A 21,325-nucleotide genomic window follows, 5' to 3' on the forward strand; every position below is an offset into this window, starting at 1 on the left:
CAATAGTAAAGCATAAAATGTTGATTTCCTCAAAACCTAATTTTTTGACATAATTACGAAATTCAAACTGCTCCTTGCAAACGAATTACTATTTAAATTTGCTGAAACTTTAATTCCAAGTATTTAAGTGGTTTGTTAACATTTTGTTGTGAAAGATTTTTCTGTTTAATTAGTTTTGTGGAGTATATTTGCTATAATTTTATTGAAATATGAACACATTTTATCAAAAACATCTAGTTTTTGCTTTTTTTCTCATTATTTATCTTTACCACAAAATTTTGAAAAAGTAATTCCAACATCCTAACTTCGGTTGTTTTACGTATCATATTTAGCTAATATTTTATAAATTTGATGGATTTTCGTTTGCAAGGAGTAATATGACAAAAGTGTTATAAAATCTAAATTTAAATTAGTTAAATTTTAAAATAATTCAATGAAATTTTATATTTGAGTTGATCTTAGCATCATGTAACTATGCTGAAAATTACTTTAAAAAAATTTGAAACCCCTGTATCGCCTTAAGTCTTTAATTTATAACTTTTTTTAAAACTTTCTTTCCACAATAATCTTCCTTTATAACTAATTCCGATGAGCATCTTTCGGATCTGTTGTCCCGATTATAATTGGTATTTTTATAGACTATTGTTCTTATTCTAATGGATATTTTTAAACATTGCTGATCATATCATAATCTTAAGACATGTTTTACAGAAATTAGTGGCACTTAGAAGCATAATGCTTCTAACTCCAATGTCAAGGAGAATTATATTTATAACTTCATTAGAAGACTTTTAAAGTAAACTCTGCAGAATAAAATTATACAAAAATTTTTAAGTTCAGAAATTTTTAAAAACTCAATTTCTTAATGGCTTTTTTGTTGCAATGTTTTGACATTATATGCACAAAAATTATAAAATATGTTTAGAGGGCTTTCTTCATGGGCGCCCATGGTCCCTGTACAGATCTAATTTTATACAATTAAATTTATCATTCAATTAATATACGACATATTTATAACTGAATGGAGCATGAAATACGTCCTTAAAAGTTTGTAAACTGCCGTTATTTGGGTGAAATTAAGTTGTAAGTTTTCATATCCTGTAAGTAGTATATTCTTCCGGGAAGGAGAACTTATGCCTTCCATCTCCCATGATGTTTGGCAAACTTCCAGCATTGGGAATGATATTCCATGACAAATATAAAGTAATATTTGAGTTTCCCCTGCAAGAGAAAAATAACATAGTTAAACAAAAAACCTTTCATTTTTTTCTTGAATATAAAACAGATAATTTGATCCATATATATATGCAAGGGCGGATTCAGGGGAGGGTCAAAGGGTCAACTGACCCCCCTTGTGATGAGAAACATTTTCTTTATTATTATTATTTTATTTTCCTTTACTTATTATTATTATTGTTGACCGTCAATTTTTAGTCCTGGAAAATTTAGTGTAGGTAATCGATTGTTAATCACTTTTTACTTAGACTTGATAGACTTGTCTTTTAAAGTCTAACTAGCTGCGTCACACTCAGGCTTGAATCAAAAAAAAGAAAGTCAGTGAATTTTTACGGCAGATTGCAGAAAAAACCCCAAAAAGTAAACATTTTAAATCCCCTGATTACAGGAAAAGCCTCAAAACAAAAACAATAATTTTACCTTTTCATATTCGAAAAAAAAAATGGCAACAGATCTTTCATCTCAAATGATTTTATTCACGCTATACATTTTAAAAGCATTGTTGCGGAAAGTTGAGATGAAGCACTGAATAATAATTTGAATGGAGGAAAGCCTTCGAAAAATAGGGATTTGATTTTGAAATCTAAGAGTCATAATTAATAGTTTTTAATTGATATATCCGCTAATTATTATCGGAGGATTACGTTAAATAACCAAACATGAAGAGGGGAAGATGACGAATCCATCGATACCGGGTTCGAAGGTCAGTTCACTGTCGTTCGGGAGAAGAAGTTTGGACATACATAGATACGCTCAGTTTTTAATTATATAAGAGATAAATGCAAGTTCTATTACATGTAACGTGACTTTGAAAAAGATAGGGATTCTAAACCGCGGGGGCTGAGTCTAGGCCCAAAAAAGTAAGCCGATGCGTTAATCAGGGCACGTTTACAATACAAACTTTGAAACGTATGTCTGCAATGCTGTACTTATTTTGACTTTGTTGCATAACATTTTAATGCAACAATGTTGTGCCTTTCTTGTTTTAATTGAAACGGAAATTTTCTCGGAACGTTAAATGTAAAAAATGTTCTTTTCCTTTATTCGAACAATTTTATAATTATTTTTCACGATAACAATTTTTATTGTAGAATACACGTATAGGTTTTGCATATTATTTTGAAGAAGGTTATACACATGGGCGGATTTTGCCCCCCCCAGTTTTGGGAGGACTTTATATAGTAACAACACATCTTCCAAAAATTTTAAAAAAAAAATCATTATTTTTTCGTTTTTGAATAGTTCAGAAGAGCATGGGTGGATTTATAGGGGGGGGGGGCAAAGGGGACAATGCTCCCCAGTTTTGGGAAGAGTTTATATAGTAACAACTTATCTTCCAAAATCTTACAAAAAAAAAAATCATGATTTTTTTCTTTTTTGAATAGGAAATTAAAGTTTATTTTTTCTTTTAAACATAAAATAGCCGTTTCTTACATAGATTGAACACTACTGTACAAGTGTATAATCTACTACTCAATTTCAGAGGCTGGAAAGTGCAAATTATTGATAGGTTCTAAAATCCCTGAAAAGAATTGGCACAGTATAGCCTACAAGGGCTCTTGAACCAAAAACCCAATCTAACCAACCAAACCTTGAAAATAATTAGACAAGTCTTTGAAACTCCTAAGCAAAGTGTGCTTCAATTTTATTTCTTATCAAGTGTATAAATTAAGAATTGTTCAAATGGGTAGTATGTTACTCTCTTGATACCTATTCTCTAAATCTGTGTACCATTTCTTTTAAAGTATTAACTTGCATCACAAAGCACTTTTAAAGCTTAAAACTTAAAAAAATATATTATTTGCCTATTATTTCCAATTAACCCTTATAAGACTTCAAAATGCAGAATTTTATATCCATTTTAGATATTTTCCTCCGGGGGAGTAACCCCCAGGCCCCTAAAATTGGAGATATTCTGTATCCCACTTAAAAGGGAGCATTGCGTTACTCTCTTAATACCAGCCCCCTCTATTTTAAGGTCAATTTAAAAAGGACAGCATGATTACACACACAGGGTGGCGACAGGAACTGTGAAAAAAAGTTCCCTGACTTTTCCCTGATTTCCCTGATTAAGTTCACCAAATTTCCCTGATTTACGTTACCAATGATAATGGTTTTCTTTCTTTGCTCTACTTGAAATCCATTGTATGTTTGTATAAAATGCAGTATTTTAAACGTTTTAAGTTGTGTAACTAAAGATATATTTTAAAAAGATGCTACTTTTTTAATAAAATGGTTAAAATAAAAAGCGTATCAAGTCAACTTTTTATTGGGGAAAAAACTTACAAAACAGTATATTAATTTTTTCTACAATGGAAAGATTATAGAAAATTAAAAAAAAAAAAAAAAAAAAACTTTACTTCCAGAAACACCACTTAGCATAAGAATTTTAAGAAATTATTAAAATTACTCTTAAAAACATATGTGTATTTATGATAGAATTAAAAAGTAATTGAAATTATTTTGAACTAAATTTTCAAACAGTATAATAATTGTTGCAAGAATAACAAGTAATAGTGAAAGAAGAGAAGCAATGTAGTTATTCTTATACAACTAACTTTGCATAAATATTGACATATTTATGCAAAACAGCTGAAACCATTTGACATCCATTCATGGGGAGCTTTTCTCTAATCAAGAACATAGAGTTTAATGAATGAACACAGCATTTTAACAATGAAAAAATAAAGGTATTTGCTTAAGTACACAAGTTAACTCTATTTCAAATGATTTCAGTATGTAACGAAAAAAAATCTTAGATTACTTTTGTAACAAAAAACTTTGAAATGCAAGGAAAAGAAAAAAAGCAATTAGTTAATTTCAAAATATATAAAAGAAGAATACAACTTGGTTATAAAATTAAAGAATCAATTAAGTCTGAAGAAAAGAAAACTTTTATAATCTGCGGTGACAACAAATAGTATAATGGCAACAAAGGTTTTTTTTTTATTGAAAGTTCAATTTTAGCAATTTAATTAAAAACGCGAAGAAGTAATAACTTTTAAGCTTTTATAGTATTAATTCAAAAGTCAAAGATTTCTTCTTGAAATCGTGATTAGAGTACGCTAAGTAGTTCGAGACAATGGAATAAAGGCAAAGGAGCTAAGGCATTAATGAAGGCTTCCTCTTTGCCTGTATGGTTGTTTATTTTACGTAGCACTGAAAGCGTAGAAGGAAATTTCAAGCTAGGTAAAATAAACAACCTAACAGACACAGAAGCAATCTTAGGAAGTTCATCCTGTGGTTAATAAGTAAGATTCAATACTTTGACGTTGAGGAAAAAAGATGCACAAATATGCGGCAGTGTATAATCGCACCTCATTAATTTTACTTTTTTTTCTGAACAGATAGTTGGCGGAAAATGCGTAGGGAATTAAGGTACTTAATTTTGTAAAGCAAAAAAAAAAAAAAAAAAAAAAAACATTTTTTCTTCATAAAATCAATTTTTCCTGATTTTTTGTTATTTTTTCAAAATTCCCTGATATTTCCCTGACTTTTCCCTGATTAATAAAGTTCCCTGACTTTTCCCTGATCTCTCTGATCTGTCGCCACCCTGACACAGTAATGAAAACGACACATAAAAAGTAAAGAATGGCCTTACGCATCGCAGAAAACAGACAAAAACATGGGAGGGGGTGGGGGGGGGAATTAAAAATGTTGCTCCAAAAAAAAAATCCTGCCCCCCCCCAGGAACTCAGTCCTAAATCCGCCTATGGTTATACATTGTTTTTATTCCACTTTACTGGCCACTGAAACTTGACCCCCCTTACGAAAATTTCTGTCCATGAGTTCATGGGTACATTCTTTCGTCAGATGTCCAAAATAGCCTTTTTTGATACCTTTATGCAAGGATCGGAGTATGAAAATATCATATTTTCGGAAATATCAAAAATATCTGATATTTTGATATATATCCAATATTTGCAATCGACAAAAGATTAAGTCATTATATAGTAACTGCTTTCTCAAATCACTGCTGTTGTTTTTACTTATGTTATTACTATAATGCATCAGTTTTAAAATTGATGTTTCCTCCATTATTTATATTCATAAATATACATTTTATACAAAAATTTATGTACTTTGAATGACATAAGTACAAATTATATTTACAATCATTTGTAAAATGTGATTAATTTAATCTATTAGAAATAAAATGTAGCATATCTGATATATTTCTATTAATTTTAATTGAATTACTTAAGCACAGGGTTGGCAAGGTTTTGGACATGACGGTAAAAACCCTGGTTTTTACCGTCCTGTCCAAAACTGTATTTTTAGAAAAATTGCATTCTGTGAGAAAGCATCGAAAACAGAATGAAATGAATCAAAGTAATTTTTTATATTGAACATTTATTCAATGTAGAACATTCAACTTATTTATGCAGCTGATTTGAATTAGAGTCATTGAAGTTGATTTCTTGATCAAAATTTCAATTTCTATGCATTAGTTCTTTTTTTTTTTTTTTTTGATAATAGCAACCAAATTTCCCTATGTTTATGCATCTGCGCAAATTAAAGCAAGGTTGGCAAGTTTTTTATCATCCTGTTCAAAGCCCTTGTGTCCGAAAGTGCCCAAAACTGTTTCTTGAGAAACTATATTTTGTGAGAAAATATCAAAAACAGAACAAAATGTGTCAAAATTATTTTTTTGACTATTTAATATATTTGTTCAATGGGAACATTCAAGTATAAATATATATGTAGTTTATTTATGCAGCAGATTTTAATCTAATCATATAGAAATTAAATTTTTTGTTAAAAATTTCAATTTGTATGCACAAGTTTTTTTTTTCCTCCATAAACCAAGTTTTTCGGCATTTATGCATGTGTGCAAACGAAAGTGTTCAAAATGTAGTGCAATAATTGACTTAAATGCAATAAGTTACAAGTTTTTGTTGTTTCAGAATATATTAAAAAATATGAACTAAAAAAAAAGAATAACACAAGTTTTACAATATAAGTGTTTAATCATCAATTTCTTGTTCTTTAATCTATGATTTAAAAAATAATTTTTGTTAAAACATGATGTAAAACTTATTTGCAAAAATCATTTAAAAAATTAAGCTTTTTTTTTCACCTAAATATTGCACATTTAATAATATTCCTTTCAATTATAAATAGAACTGAAATTAGTTGTCTTGGTACTGTTGAATTTCCTCTCAAACTGTTACATAAGGAAGTTTTTATGCAGTAGTTTTATTGCCAATTTTTTTAAGTAAAATATTTTTTAGAATAACATTATAGAAAAAAATATTATAAAAAACTCATTAATTAAACCTCGGTTATGTCTATATTTGTGCATTACGAATATTGCAGACAATACGACTTGATTAGAATACACCCCTTTAACTTTATCTTAGTTTTGGACAATTTAAGACGGTTTCGAACACTTTTGGACAGTTTTGGATGGTAAAAACCACCTGTCCTGTCCTAAACCAGTTTTGGACAGTCCAAAACCCAACCCTGCTTAAGCATTCGATGCTTTACTCATTTTTCTTTGGTTCACTACTTTTACGAATTTTATATATTTAAGAAATAAAAAATATACATGAGTCAGTACACATCCATAAAACATTTATTTTTCTTTTCTGACCAATTAAAATTGTTGCATTACTAATAATTTTATAAATAGAAAATAAAGAAGATGATATTATTTACAATATTAATATGTTATATGAAAACATTACTTTTGATTATTTATAGTTATAAAAAAATATTAGTATGATTAATACATCTGATTTTTATATCGCAAATGTTGTACTTTGAAAAAATAAATATTGGACATATATCATGATATATATCGACCAATATATATTGGCGAGGATATCTTTGAAATGAGAGCCTACTTCAGTTTTTAATGATTATTTTCTTAATCCCCATAGATAACGCTACTTACATTTGTTAAGAATTCTCAAGAAAAAGTTGCTTGTTTATCAGTGAAATTAGAGTTGATGACTAAAGTTGATAACTTAAAACATTGTCATCTTCAAATAAAATCCTTTTTATTACATAGTAAAAAATTACGATGAGTGGATATATCGTGGAATAATACATATCTTGTTCGAAAAATTTTATCCTTTACTAATTAATCAAATTTTCATTAGCTTTTAAAATACTCAATTCAGGTAAGAATCACCCTATTAAACTAGTTTCTTTGTGACTGAACAGAGGTAATTATTACCAGCACAGAAAATAAGTTTTACAATGCTGAAACAAGATTTTACAGTGAGTTTTTAAAAAATAATTTATTTAATCGGTCTGGTCATATCAGTAAATAAAATATTAAAGTGTGAAACATTTTTTCTATCAAAGTAAAATAAAATGAACTGAATAAATTTTTCAAAAAGGTCATTATATGAAATTTAAAAATTCAACTTTCAATTTTGTTTCTTCAAAAAGCTAAGATATTCCTTAGTTTACCTCAATCCATTTCCATCATCCCAAAAATAATACTTGGGGTTGATTTTTTGGTAATTGATGGAAGCATTTTCATTTCTTCTAATAATTTTGTCCCACAGCACAACTTGATTTATTACCTGTAATAAAGCAAACCTATAAAAATCTAGTTCATGAAATAGCAAATTATGAAATATTTAAACAGACTCATTTCAATAGAAATTAGCACTTGGACACAAACTATCTTTTAGTAGCACATAAAATACACCACCAGCTCAGTCAGGAAGTGAGTGAGCTGGAGGTGGAAAACCTCTTAAGGAAGCCAAGAGTGCCAAACAAAGTGGTAGCTAATGTAGAATTAGCACTGACCAGATGAGTGACCGAAGCAATGGTTTGGTTCAACTCGAAGATTGAAGGCAAGGCATGGTATATACCATCCTTTTCAGTCACTCGTGTGGTCAGTAGAGATGAGACCGGCCCAAGGCAGGCTCTAGAACCAAAAATAGATTTCGTGCTCGGACTCAAGCTACGATATTCAATCGTCAATCTCCAAAAAAATTCAAAGCAAATAAACATTTTCCTACTGATAGAAAATGAAAGGGACATTTAAATCAGTTCAATCACTGTGAAAATTTAACCTCCCCCCCCCAAAAAAACCCCCAGAAAATAGAGCTCAATTATATATGTTTTTCTGCGATTACTATTGCAATATGTCATACAGAAATGCATTTTAAGTGAAGCATTCTGAGAAAATTTAGAAACTTCTGTTAATGAAGAACATTTGAAATAACATATTTCATTAAGAGAGATCACGTCAGACTGTCGAAGGCTCGGTTTTTGGTATAAGAAAGTTTCGATTACGAATTTTCGGGCTTGGGCGGGCCCGAGCTCTCAAAAATGAGCCTGAACTCAACTGTACTGGTCAGTGCTTATTCTTTATTAGCTAACAGTTTGTTTGGCATTCTTGGCTTTTTTAAGAGGTTTTCCACCTCCAGCATAGTCAATTCCTATTCCGGGCTGATGAGTGATAATAAGCACGAAACTGCAGTCCTTGGATGGAATGACTGAGCTGGCAGTGTATTTTATGTATGCAAAATTGTAGGGGGGTTGTTTTTACATTTTTGCAAGGAAAAGAGTACCAAAAGCAAGGAAATTCTAATTTCGAAAAGGGGGCTTGAGTCTCCCTATATGGGCCCCCTTGGCCCCGGCTATAGGGCGGCACTTTACTGAAAATATCATTTAGTAGGATTTTATGAATTGAACAATTTTTTTTCCTGGTAAAAAAAGCCTAAGCATATTTATCTTAATTACTGCAGGCCCAATCTATTACACAGATCTCCCAAGCCTGTGTGTTTACAGATTATATTTTTTTAATTTAAATGCAATTTAAACTTACTGTAAGTACATCAAATATTTGCTTTTAATTTTTCTCTAATAATTATAAAACATTTGCTTGATCCTTCTTCATTTAAATGCACTAATGTTTGAACAGAAAACAACAGTTGACCAATTTTTTGTTACAAAAATGATGTAAAAATTATTCTTTAAGTTTTTTAGGTCCTGTAAGCAATTCTACAGAAGTTTGTTACAAAACATGGGTTTTTATCAAAATAAGTCTGCTGCTTTAAGGATTTGTTTTAATCATACTCCATATTATGACCCAGATTTCCAACTCTCTGGATCGACTTTGATCCTACTTGCTCCAAATAAACTAGAAGTAACATATTGGGTTTTTTTTTTTTTTTTAATAAGAAATCGAGCTAAAAAAGGGGTACAGTGAAACCTTTATAAGTTGACCACTTGTGGTGCATTACTTTAGTGGTCAACTTAAACAAGTTGGTCAACTTGTAGAGGTTGAATTGTATGATATAGATCTAATCCTGGGCCTGAAAAAAGAGGTCAACTTAACAGGTGGTTAAGTTATAGAGGTTGATTTATGGTATAGAACGCGTTCAACTTAGACAGGTGGTCAACTATACAGGTTTTACGGTACAATATACTACCGATTATCCGCAGAATAGGGTAGCACGCTAACCGCGGATAAGAAAATTTGCGGAAAATCTGAAAATAGGTAGAAATGTTGTGTAAGTAGTGTAGATCTAAAATTTAATAAGTTGGGTACATCTAAAAATCAATAAGTAGTGTTGATGTAAAGCAGTAAGTAGAGTATCTAAAATAGTAAGGGGGCATTCATTAATTACGTAAGGGTCCCTAGGGGGAGGGAGGTTGGAAAAATCTCTACACACCCTTACTTTGGGGAGGTGGGTTCAAACCCATTGTTACTTAATATTTTCCTAGTCGAAATTTTACATTAGAAATCGCATGGCCAAATGGTTTGACAGGGATTATATTTCATTTGCGCCTGGAAGGTAATAAACACATAAGGATGAGCTGTTTTTATTTGTTTTACAAAGAATGAATAGTCTGAAATGTAATAAAAGAATCGCACTATGTATGGAAAGTTTTATTTTTAATTAATATAGCACTTTATACAAAAAAGTGTCAAAAAAAGTCAGTCTAGATTCAACTTTTTAGTAAATATTTCTTTGCACAAAAGGGTTTAATTTAATAATAGTGAATTTAATTTAGATTTCTGTGATGCAAGATTCGTTATTTTATCATTTAAGAAATGAAATGAAATCTTACATAAGAATAGGAGGGAGGGGATTGAAAAAACTTACGTACCCTTACATGGGGGGAAGGGGGTCAAAATTGCCAAAATCATCCTTATGTAATTAATGCTCCTAAGTAGTGTAGGTTAAAAGCAGTAATTAGTGCAGATTTAAAAATCAGGTTTCAACATGACAGATTTCGATGACCCTGAAAGATTTTGCACTTATTAAGTTAAAATGTGTACATGTATCTATTTTCAGGTAATTATCACCAAAAAAAAAGGAAGTGTGAAAGGCCGCAGATAAGCCGCCCACGGATAATTGATAGTTCACTGTATTAGAATTCTTCACCTATTTTTTCTATGAAAAAAACTCCTAAAACATTAATGAATTGCTTCTATTGGTACTAAATTTGAAAGTAAATGTAAAAAGGATGCGAAAATACTAAAACATACTTACATTATTCTCTGTAGTATATTCTGCTATCAAATACAGAAACAATTGTTTCACATTCCAATTAAACAAGTGATTTAAATGTGGAAATAGTTAAGGTAGATAAAGGTAATCAGAAATTTAAAAAAAAAAAAAAAATATGGCTCACTATGCTTTAAAAAAATCAACATTTATTGTTAAAAACCTTTTGGTACATTTTTATACTGCTTGGCACTGCTAATAGTTATATCCTCTTTTATATAATAGCCGATGATCGAGAAACCCGCGTGTTTCGACAATGAAACTCGCTCCACGGCATGATAATTTGATTACATGTTTTGGTAATGTTTAACATGCAGTGAAAGGCTTTATTGTGATAAGGCTGAACTTCATCTGGTCTGTTTCATTTCAGGAGAATGAAGAAATGAAAACAATTAACGCTACCTACTGGAGTTTAGAGTTAATCCACTGGAGTTAGGGTTACAATTTCAACTACAGTGAAACCTGTTTGAGTGGACCACTTGTGGTGCATTACTTTAGTGGTTAACTTAAACAGGGAGTCAACTTATAGAAGTTGAATTATATGATAAGATCTAATTCTGTGCCTGAAAATAGCGGTCAACTTTACAGGTTTTACTGTATCAAAATATCACTAAACGAGCAATGGCTCCATTCAAATGTAGAAGCAATTTTCATCCGTCATACTATGACGGGCGACTTTCTAGCCTATAAAATAAACAATTAAAATTTTTTGGTTGAATTTTCTTTTTCTGCATGAATGTGGAACAAAATAATGAATGTTTTAGGACAACGCCTATCTCTGTAATGTGGAGTTTTTTTTTTTAAATAAAAACAAATATTTTACAGGGTGGCGACAGATCAGGGAAAAGTCGGGGAACTTTATTGATCAGGGAAAAATCAAGGAATTTCGAAAAAATAATAAAAATTCAGGGAAAATTGATCAAATGAAGACAATTTTTTTTTTCATTGCAAAATTAAATACCTTTCTTTCCTATGCATTTTCCACCAAATATTTGTTAAAAAAAAGTAAAATTATTGAGGTGCGATTATACACTGACACATGTTTGTGCATTTTTTCCCCTTAAGGTCAAAGTACTGAATCTTGAGTTATTAACCACAGGATAAACTTCCTAAGCTTCTGTGTCTGTAAAGTTGTTTATTTTACGTAGTTTGAATTTTTCTGCCAGTGCGTTCCATGCTGAATCTTGAGTTATTAACCACAGGATAAACTTCCTAAGCTTCTGTGTCTGTAAAGTTGTTTATTTTACGTAGTTTGAATTTTTCTGCCAGTGCGTTCCATGCTACGCAAAAAAAAACCCTACAGGTAAAGAGGAAGCCACAATTAAAGACTTTGATCCATTGCCTTTACTCATTGTCTTGAAGTAGCTAGCATCCTGTAATCACAATTTCAAGAAAAAAACTTTTTTTTTTTTTAAATTGATACTGCTAAGAGCTTAAAAGGTACTTCACTTGGCATTTTCGATTTAATTGCTAAAATTGAATGTTAAATGAAAATCAACTTTGTTTTTTGCCATGTCACTTTAGATTATACGAAGGGTTTTTTTTTTTTTCAGACTTTAAAATTCTTTTATTTTAAAACCAAGTTATACACTATAGATTTTGAAATTAATTACAGTGAAATTCCGTTACAACGAATACCAATACAACGAAATTTCCGTTTCAACGAACTAAATTTTCAGTCCCTATATAACTGTCATTACATTATTTGAATTCCATTACAACGAAATTCCCGTTACTACGAACAATACTAACGGTCCCTTGAAGTTCGTTGTAACGGGATTTCACTGTATTGCTTTTTACATTTTAATGTTTGTTACAAAAGATTTTTTTTCGACTAATAATAAAAATCATTTGAAGTTGAGTTGTGTACATAAATGAATATTTTTACTATTTTTTTATAGTTAAAATGCTGTATTCCGTCATTAAAACCTAAGTTCTTGATTAGAGAATAGCTCAATATGACTGGTTGTTTAAAAGGTTCCAATTTGTTTTACATAAATATGTCCATTATTTACATAAGTAAAACTGCATTACTTCTATACTTTCACAATTAGTTGTTATTCTTGCAGCAACAATTATGCTGCTTGAAAATTCAGTTCAAAATTATTTCCAAATAAAGTTTTTTAGTTTTATCATGATTAGATATGTCTTTAAGAGTGGTTTCAATAATATCTTAGAATTCTTATGTTAACAGGTTACTGGAAGTAAAGTATTTATTTTAGATTTCCTGTAATATTTCTCCGTAGATATTTTAATATGCTATTTTTACTTTAAAAAAAAAAGCTTATTTTCAAAATATTTTTTAATTAACAGCTTAAAACATTTTAAACACTGCATTTTATTTAATATGCAATGGTTTTCAGGTAGGGTAAAGGAAGAAAACCATTGTCCATGGTAACGCAAATCAGGGAAATTCAGTGAACTTAATCAGGGAAAAGTCAGGGAACTTTTTTTCGCCGTTCCTGTCGCCACCCTGTTTTAGCAATTGAGTTGTTTTATGAAATTTTTCAAAGTTTTACAGTTTAACATTGCTTTCTTTACATAAATTTGAACAAAAGCGACATAATCTGAATAGGATTGCATGCAGTGTTAGAAATGAGCTGTCGCTAGTCATATTTTGCAATCAAAAACATTTTCTTCCCTGAATCACGGTGATTAAAACCCATGATTGATCCAAAGAATATAATTTTTAAAAGTAACTTTGAAATACAATCAATTTTGTCTTTGAAAACCATCATTTTCTTATTTTACCGATCTGTTAAAATATGCAATTGGCAGTGTACCGTTCCTAATTAATATTTCTTTTACATTCGAATACATTTTTAATTGATTCCTTAAAAAGAGCACCAATGCACATCATTTTAACTTGGGTCTGCCCATACATGACCTCACTTTTTTTTAAAAAAATTTGACCCCTCCCCCCTTGTCAAATATCACACTATTTTTCATTAACATATTCTTACAGAAAATGCATGATGTCACTTCTTGTTACCCCCTCCCTCCCCCTTCAAAGCTTGCCATCATTTGTGGGTAGCCCCTTATACTAAGCATATGATGCCTAGATTTAAATTCTTATTTCTAACACTGATTGCAAGTAATGCTTCAGAATCATTCAGTATCATATTTTCCAATCATGAAAATAGAGCTAATATGAGACAACCTATTTTTAGGCAATGAAGAAAATGATTTTAAAAGTTTAAGAAAGAAATTTATTTCTATACCAGTTTATTATTTTTGTTCATGTTCCTGTAGTACAAAGGTGAAGCATTGCAGTAGTTCTATTAACTGAAGTTAATAAAATTTGAGCCATGTGTCAAAACACTGAATGAAATAAATAGAAACAGTTTCTTTGAAAGTTTGTGTTTAGGTTTTAAAAACTTTTGTCTCATAAAGGATATCAGCTTTCAAATCCAAAGTAACAAATCCCAAATCATTCTTCAATCTTGAGGCACTAAAATCTGGAACATTTTTACTGAAATAAAACAAATATTTATTTTAATAAGTTTTAATACGCATTTAATACAATTCAACATATTAATTAGCTGGTTTAAAGTTAAAGGAACTATTTCTACATTTTGTAAATCTTCAATATTTGTTAATTGTATGTATATTGAAGAATTACTGGATTTAATTGAGATTAATCCAAAATATAATAATTGACTTTTAAATTTAAACGAGAAAGTTATGTTTCTAAGATAAAACTTAGTAGCAAAACAATATTTCAAAATTTCTTTTTCTAAATTTTCTAAAGAACATGATGTACAATGCACTATAGATTATAAACCCTCTTAAAAATAAAAAGAAAAGAAAAAAAATGTAATGTATATGGTCAGGGACACCCTGAATTCAACTTTTTGGGATGGGAGAAATTTTTAATTTAAGAATGAAACCAAAAAAAAAACAAGAATGTTCATACTCAACCTAATTTAAAGAAAAATTAGGATAATTGAAATAAATTTTAATACAATCTCTTAATTATGCTGAACCACCAGGAGCATAGGAGAGAGAGGGGAGCATCCATATGGTTTTTCTATATGGGACTAGTTGACATTTAAAAAAACCATAATATACATAGCTTGGCAAATAGTAAGGAAAATATTGTTTGAAAATATGTAACTACTAAAAAAGTACCATAAATTTAATAAATAGACCTTGGCACAAATGAAAAATTAAAGAAATAATTTACCATGAGAGTTAAGACATAATTATAAATAACTAAGGATAAAATCTTGTAAATCAATTTCCTCTCGACTATATAACCCTCTACATTAAATCTTAACTAATAATATAATTTGGTACAAAATTAGTTTGTAACATGGGGGTGTGCAACTCAAAGCAATTTTTTGAAAAAATTTTCAGTAAATTATTAAAATATTGCTATAACAACATTTTTGCTATTGTTTTTAATTTTGGAAAAATAAATTATTTTGTGTTTTAAGCAAGGAAGACAAACTTCTTTCCTTTTTTAAAATATGCCTAAGGCTTGTTTAAGCTACATGGCTAAGTTTTCAAACCTGCAAAAAATACGAAAAGATCTTGCAAAAAAAAAGCATAGTAGACGTCAACTGTAAGTATACAGGCGAACCAAATGACCTTTCAATTTTATACTATGGGCAAAACCTTGAGGGTAACACTAGTATATGAATAAAAGTGAAATTAAAATCATATATTCTAAGCATAGACAGTATTTCGCAGTATCTGCAAATAAATCACAAATCTGATGTACATTACAATTTTAAAAATCAAAACACCCATTGGATTCTATACATAGGGACATATTGGTATTCAACTTCTTTTTCGAGCCAGAAACCAAACAAGCAAGCTTGTACAATTGATCAAAAAAATTGAAAAATTGCATATGGGCAGTTCTCAAAAGGTGGGAACAAAAAAGTTAACTTTGAGCAATTTCAAAAATTTTCGAATTTGATATCAATTTTGCTTTTATTCTATAGTATGCATACCTAGAACACAATATATGAACATGAAAAGACAGCAGGTATTTGTAAAAATTGTTAATTAGCAAATTAAATCAGCAGTCTGTAGGTAACAGATTTTGGACATTGTTCTCCTGTAGGTAACGGATTTTGAACATCATCATAATGTAAGTTTCACCATTTTTGACAACTGTTAATCTGATTTTTAACTTTTCCAATGAAAATTTTATTTACTACTTTTTGAATTTTGCAATTTAATGATAAAGAGGATATTAATGAAGTACTTAAATGGCTATACATACTGCTCTTTACATATAATAAAGTTTTGGAATGATTGTGAAGAAGTTGATGAAAGGTGATGAAAGGTAGAAAAAAGCTTCATGGAAATAATTATACAAACTTGTAGTTTGATTTATTGGGACAAATAAGGAATAAAAATAGAGACAAATAAATACGACATATATATTTTTAGAGGAAAAATAAACAAAATATGCTTTAAGAAAGAATGTAAAAAGTGACATCTTTTTTAATAATGAATATTTTTTCTAATGTCATAAGAATTAAAACGATGTCTAAAAAAATTATTGAAAAAAGAAATTCGTATTTCTATTTGGAGATCGTTAAATTATGTTTCCAAAAGAAAGAAGAGAAAAAAAAATTCCAAAATAATAAAAGCAGCGGGAAAAAAAAATTGCTAGCGCAGGTGATAAAGTCGCCAAAACTGGTGCAGCTGACGATTAACTACATTTGTCAAACTGGAATCCCCCTCTGGTAACCTTTAGCTTATCGTATACTGTGTTGTCGCCAACGGAGGTTTGCTTGGCGATTTTCGCGCAAAATGGCTTTCGTTCGATCATAACCAGCCATGTTTCTACTGTAATTTATGTATTGTTCAATGTGTAACGTATTAATTATGCAAAATACCAATGGATTAAAGAAGATAAAATCATAATAATCTTTTTTATTGATGTTAGAAGACAGTGGATTATAAAAAAATTATAAATAAACGGACAGAATTATCGGCGTCAAGATTGTAACGCTATTTGGACATCTCACATGTATGTTTAAGAAAAATTATTTTTCTTCTAAGATATTGCATAAAAGCTTATGAAAACACTTTTAAACAATTGAAAACTGATTCTGAGGATCGATAAATACCTTTAAAACGAAAACATCATAAACTTAGTTCTCAAATAATAGCATTGTAAAGATCGTAACTTTTGGACATGCATCAAATTTCAAACTTGCTTTTTTCTAAAATCGTTTACAAAGTAAATAATCTGTCTTTACTTTTGTTATTTGTGTAAAATATTAACAAAAAAAATATTCAGCATAAGATTCATGCCTTTAATTTTTTTTTTTTTTTTGAAACGTATGGAAATAATTAAAAAAAAATTTTTTTAATGGTACATTTGCTGAGTTAACGTTTTGGTATATCCAAAATTGTGCCATTTAGCAAAGAAAATATTTTTTTAAGGGCATTTGAAGAGCTTTTTTTCCATAATTTATGTCAATTCTTTTCTCTATACAGCATTATAATTTACCTCAAACATTTCAGAGTTAATTAAAATGAAAGTTATTTGGTGTTGAAGCTTCAAAGTTGAAGTCTGTGTTTGCTCCCACCTTTTGAGAACTGCCCATATACTAACCACCTATCCATGGCAACATATATTTCACTGATCAAGCTAAGCTTCAACTAAAATTAATTATCAACAATTGCTACACATGAATAGGTTGTAAAAGCACAGATATACTCTTTAAGGTTACAGTACCTCAAAAATGATGAAACGATCAAAAAAAATTTTATTGTTTATTTCAAAACTAAAAACTATTCTGAACACAGGGAAAAAGTTTCATTGCTTTAGTTCAAGTATTTAAAAAGTTATGAGTAGTTTTAGGCCATGCTCGCTATGAATTCTTATGCAAAACAAAAACTTTCAACTGCTTTTTCTCGATAACGGTATTTTTGTGTTTCCATGTCATTAGAATCCCTAAGGATTTTTTTCTATTAAAGATAGGGCTTTAAAGTAATACTTTTAGCAATTGGGATAACATATTTGAAAAAACTGTGCATTGGATAAGCATTTTATAAATTACTCAATGGTTTAGAGCATGTTAAACCTTTAAAAACCAATTAAAAAAAAAAAAAAAAACTTAGATTTTTTACATAATCAGTCACAGAAAATTTTCTAAACTCATAAGCAAATGAATGCACAGATTTTTAGAGATGATTCTAGTGATCGTTTATCAAAAAAAAAAAAAAAATTTTAATTAGTGCAAAAATAAAAAAGCCTTAGAGATTTCAAAAAATTGAAATTTTCTTCAATTTTTTTAAAAAATATGCAATATTTTTAAATTTTGACATAAATTATTAAGAAATAAGTATGCATGTTATTGTTTAAAAAATATACAAAATTTACTTAAATTTTAAAAAAATGTTTGACAGGTACCGTGACTCCTTAAATGGAAAAATAATCGAGAAGCATTTAAGATAAAATAAACTTTTTTCTCAGATGATTAAACTAAAAACAACTTTAAATTCTACACAATGAAATGCATCTAGCACTAATTCCTTACACAACAGCTTTCACGGTCGATATAGAGACATCTCCACGATAATCTTTAAGCACAGTTGAAAGAAAACACAAAAAAGTTAATCCGGCTAGAACACTAAGAGTGAATGCAAATATAGCATTCGCTCGAGACAACACAGTATTCATACTGAAACAAAATTTTAAGAATTCAATCAAATATTAAGCATAATACGCCGATGCCGAACGCTGACGTTCCACAACAAATCTGAAACAATTTTAACAGTTACAGTTAAAGCTTGCTCAAACGTGTACGGATCTTAACCGAATTTTGATACGGATTATAAGGCGGCGTATGGAATCACTTATGACGTCATTGATATTTTTCTAGTGAGTTCGGTAGAACTAGAGCCGTTATATAAATAATTTATATAGGGTTCTTATCAGCTAGGTTTCCGAAAGCTTGTGGTTACTTACAGCGCGGTAGTTAAAGTTCAGCGGCAAACGACGCTCATAACAAAAAGCGTTACCTTTCGTGATGAGAGAGTCACGTGGTTTGCGATCAAAGAGATTGTGTGCGACCGTTCCGTATTTCCGAACCAGGGAGTTCCGAACGTATCCAAACATAATCAGAAGCAATATGAAGCTTCGGTGACTGAGAGGTCAAAGCACCTGCGGTGGCATCTACCTCACGTATTTGGACTCTACACGAAGCAGTGGCGTAGCTGAGGGGGTCTCCCCCCCCCCGCCGAAATGACTAAGTGTAAGTTTATGATTGAAGGGAAAAAAAAAGGTCATGTTTTGAAAACAAACATTCAAGTAAAAAAAAGAACAAAAAATATATACGTAATATATATGTTTCTCTTATACACTATATAACATACAAGAGAAATTAGTTAAGGGAAAATTGGTTCAATAAAATGAACTATAGGGGGGGGGCCGAGATGAGGGGGTACTGTAATGCCTAGAGCTTTTTTGCAAGGTTTCTCAATTTTTCCCTAGTGTGTGAAAGTATTCCTCTCCAGCGTCCAAAACATTGGCTTCCCTTGTGTCATTGAAATAAAATACAGATTCTGAGAATATATCTGTTTAGAATCTAACAAAAGGCATTCGTCTTTGTCCAGTTCCCACCACATTTCATGGAATTTTGTCCCTGCGAGGGCTTTTTGTGGAAGAGGAGAATATAGCTTGTGAACAAAACAGAAAAAAAGAAAAAAAATACTTTTAGGGCACCCCCGTCAAGGCCGTATCCAGAAATTTTTTCGGGAGGGGCCCGGATTAGCACATTGCCCTAACACACACACACACACACACACACACACATATAGTATATATATATAGACACATCAAACGCATAAAAATGTTAACATAGAAGTATTTTTGTCTCGATTTTTAATGATTCCAATGTTTGGACTGTTGTTATTTTAATTTCTTATTATTTTTCTTATTCACCTTGTAGTGGTAAGGATAACAGGAGAGTGTCCCTTTAAGTCGATGTAGAACATCCATAATTTCAGGGGGTCCGGGGGTTTTTCCCCCCATAGGCGGATTTAGGACTGAGTTCCTGGGGGGGCAGGATTTTTTTTAGCAACATTTTTATTGCCCCCCCCCTCCACTCCCATGTTTTTGTCTGTTTCCTGTAATGCATAAGTCCATGCTTTATTTTTTTGTGTGTCGTTTCCATTAATGTGTGTTTTCATGCTGTCCTTTTTGAATTGACCTTAAGAGAGGGAGCTGGTATCAAGAGAGAGACGCAGGGCTCCCTTTTGAGTGAGAAATAAAATATATCCAATTTTAGAGGGCCGGGGGTTTTTCTCTCGGAGGAAATTTTGTAAAATGGATATAAAATTCTGCATTTTAAAGCCTTATAAAGGTTAATTGGATAGACATAGAAATTGATAACTAGATGATACAGTTGTACAGTGTTGTTCAAACTTTGTAAGAAACAGCCATAAATCAGAACAGTCGCATTGAAAGAAAAAATAAACTGTAGAATTCTCATTACAACAAACTTCTTTTAATTATAAGTAGTGCAGAAAACGAAAAGGAATAGAGTTAGTGTATCATTTTTTTCCCCTGGCTAAACAGATTAACAATATGCAGTAGAAGAAATTGGAGCCTACTTTGCTTAGGATCTAATTATTTTCAAGGACTCTAGAATGGATAAAATTATTTAACACACTTCTTTTGTACTTTCCAGTCTCTGATATTTTTGTACTTGATTGTAAATTTTTACAGTCCTGTTCTAACTTTGTGAGAAATAGCTATTTTAAATTTAAAAGAAAAAAGAAACCATAGATTTCTCATGACAACAACTTTTCTTCAGTTGCAAGTGGGGCAGAAAACGAAAAGAAATAGAAGTAGTGTGTATTTTTTCCGTGCTAAACAGATAGACAATATGCAGAAGTAAAATAAAAGTAATCAATACAAAAGAATTTCCAAAATACTGCATTCGGAATTGAATAAATAGCAAGATATGAAACATGTGAGTCACAAGAATTTATTTCAAATAATATGTTTCAAATGTGAGGACCATGATTTTTACATTTTTAATACAAGGCAAGGAGCTGAATTCGACATATTTTGGCATTCCTCCCCCCTCTACCATTTGTTAGAAATGTTAAAATTTAAGGTTTGTAGCCACACGTTTCCAAATATTCAAGGTTTTCAAGCACTTAAAAATGAAATTAGTTTTTTCACGCAATATCCATTTTTAAGGAACGAATCATGATTTTTTTTTGGGGAGTTAGGGACCCACTTCAAAGCAGGGGCCCTAAGCAATAGCTTGTTTATCTTATAGGCAAATTCTGCCCTGTTTGTAATTCACTCTTACCTGTAAATTTATGCTTGATTTTTTGTAATTTTTACGAAAAATTCGTCAGTTTTTACAGCTAAAGGATTTTTACGATTTTACCAATCTTTGTTAGGTTTTTATAGACTTTTATAAAATGTCAGCAAATTTTTCCAAAACTTGTGATGACTCAATCATTTAGATTTCAATAATGACAAGGACTGACTCACTTAGACTTAGATGATTATGACTTACTTTACTTTTTAAACAGTATTTATAAAGTTAGTAAAATTGTACTCTCCCTCTAAGTAAAAAGATTCATTTAATCAGAACACTCAGATAACTGAA

General features: G+C 30.3%; 1 protein-coding gene across 1 annotated transcript; it reads right to left on the bottom strand.

The window, feature by feature from the left end:
* Positions 1-586: 586 nt before the first annotated feature.
* On the bottom strand, positions 587-18,451 carry LOC129227326 (signal peptidase complex subunit 3-like). Its single transcript, XM_054861874.1, has 5 exons — positions 18,233-18,451; positions 14,118-14,193; positions 10,707-10,781; positions 7,660-7,775; positions 587-1,221 (listed from the first exon to the last, which is right to left on the bottom strand). The coding sequence occupies exons 1-5, from the start codon at positions 18,373-18,375 to the stop codon at positions 1,092-1,094; spliced, it is 540 nt and encodes a 179-aa protein (XP_054717849.1). The 5' UTR covers positions 18,376-18,451; the 3' UTR covers positions 587-1,091.
* Positions 18,452-21,325: the final 2,874 nt, after the last annotated feature.

This window comes from Uloborus diversus, chromosome 1 (assembly GCF_026930045.1).
Source record: "Uloborus diversus isolate 005 chromosome 1, Udiv.v.3.1, whole genome shotgun sequence".
In the NCBI taxonomy this organism is placed as follows: domain Eukaryota; kingdom Metazoa; phylum Arthropoda; class Arachnida; order Araneae; family Uloboridae; genus Uloborus; species Uloborus diversus.

Coding starts and splice junctions, on each gene's coding strand:
- LOC129227326 (XM_054861874.1), bottom strand. CDS start 18,375: ATGAATACTGTGTTGTCTCGAGCGAATGCTATATTTGCATTCACTCTT. Junction 14,194..18,232: donor TCGACCGTGAAAGCTGTTGT/GTAAGGAATTAG, acceptor GTTTTATTTCAG/TAAAAATGTTCCAGATTTTA. Junction 1,222..7,659: donor GATGATGGAAATGGATTGAG/GTAAACTAAGGA, acceptor TTTCTCTTGCAG/GGGAAACTCAAATATTACTT.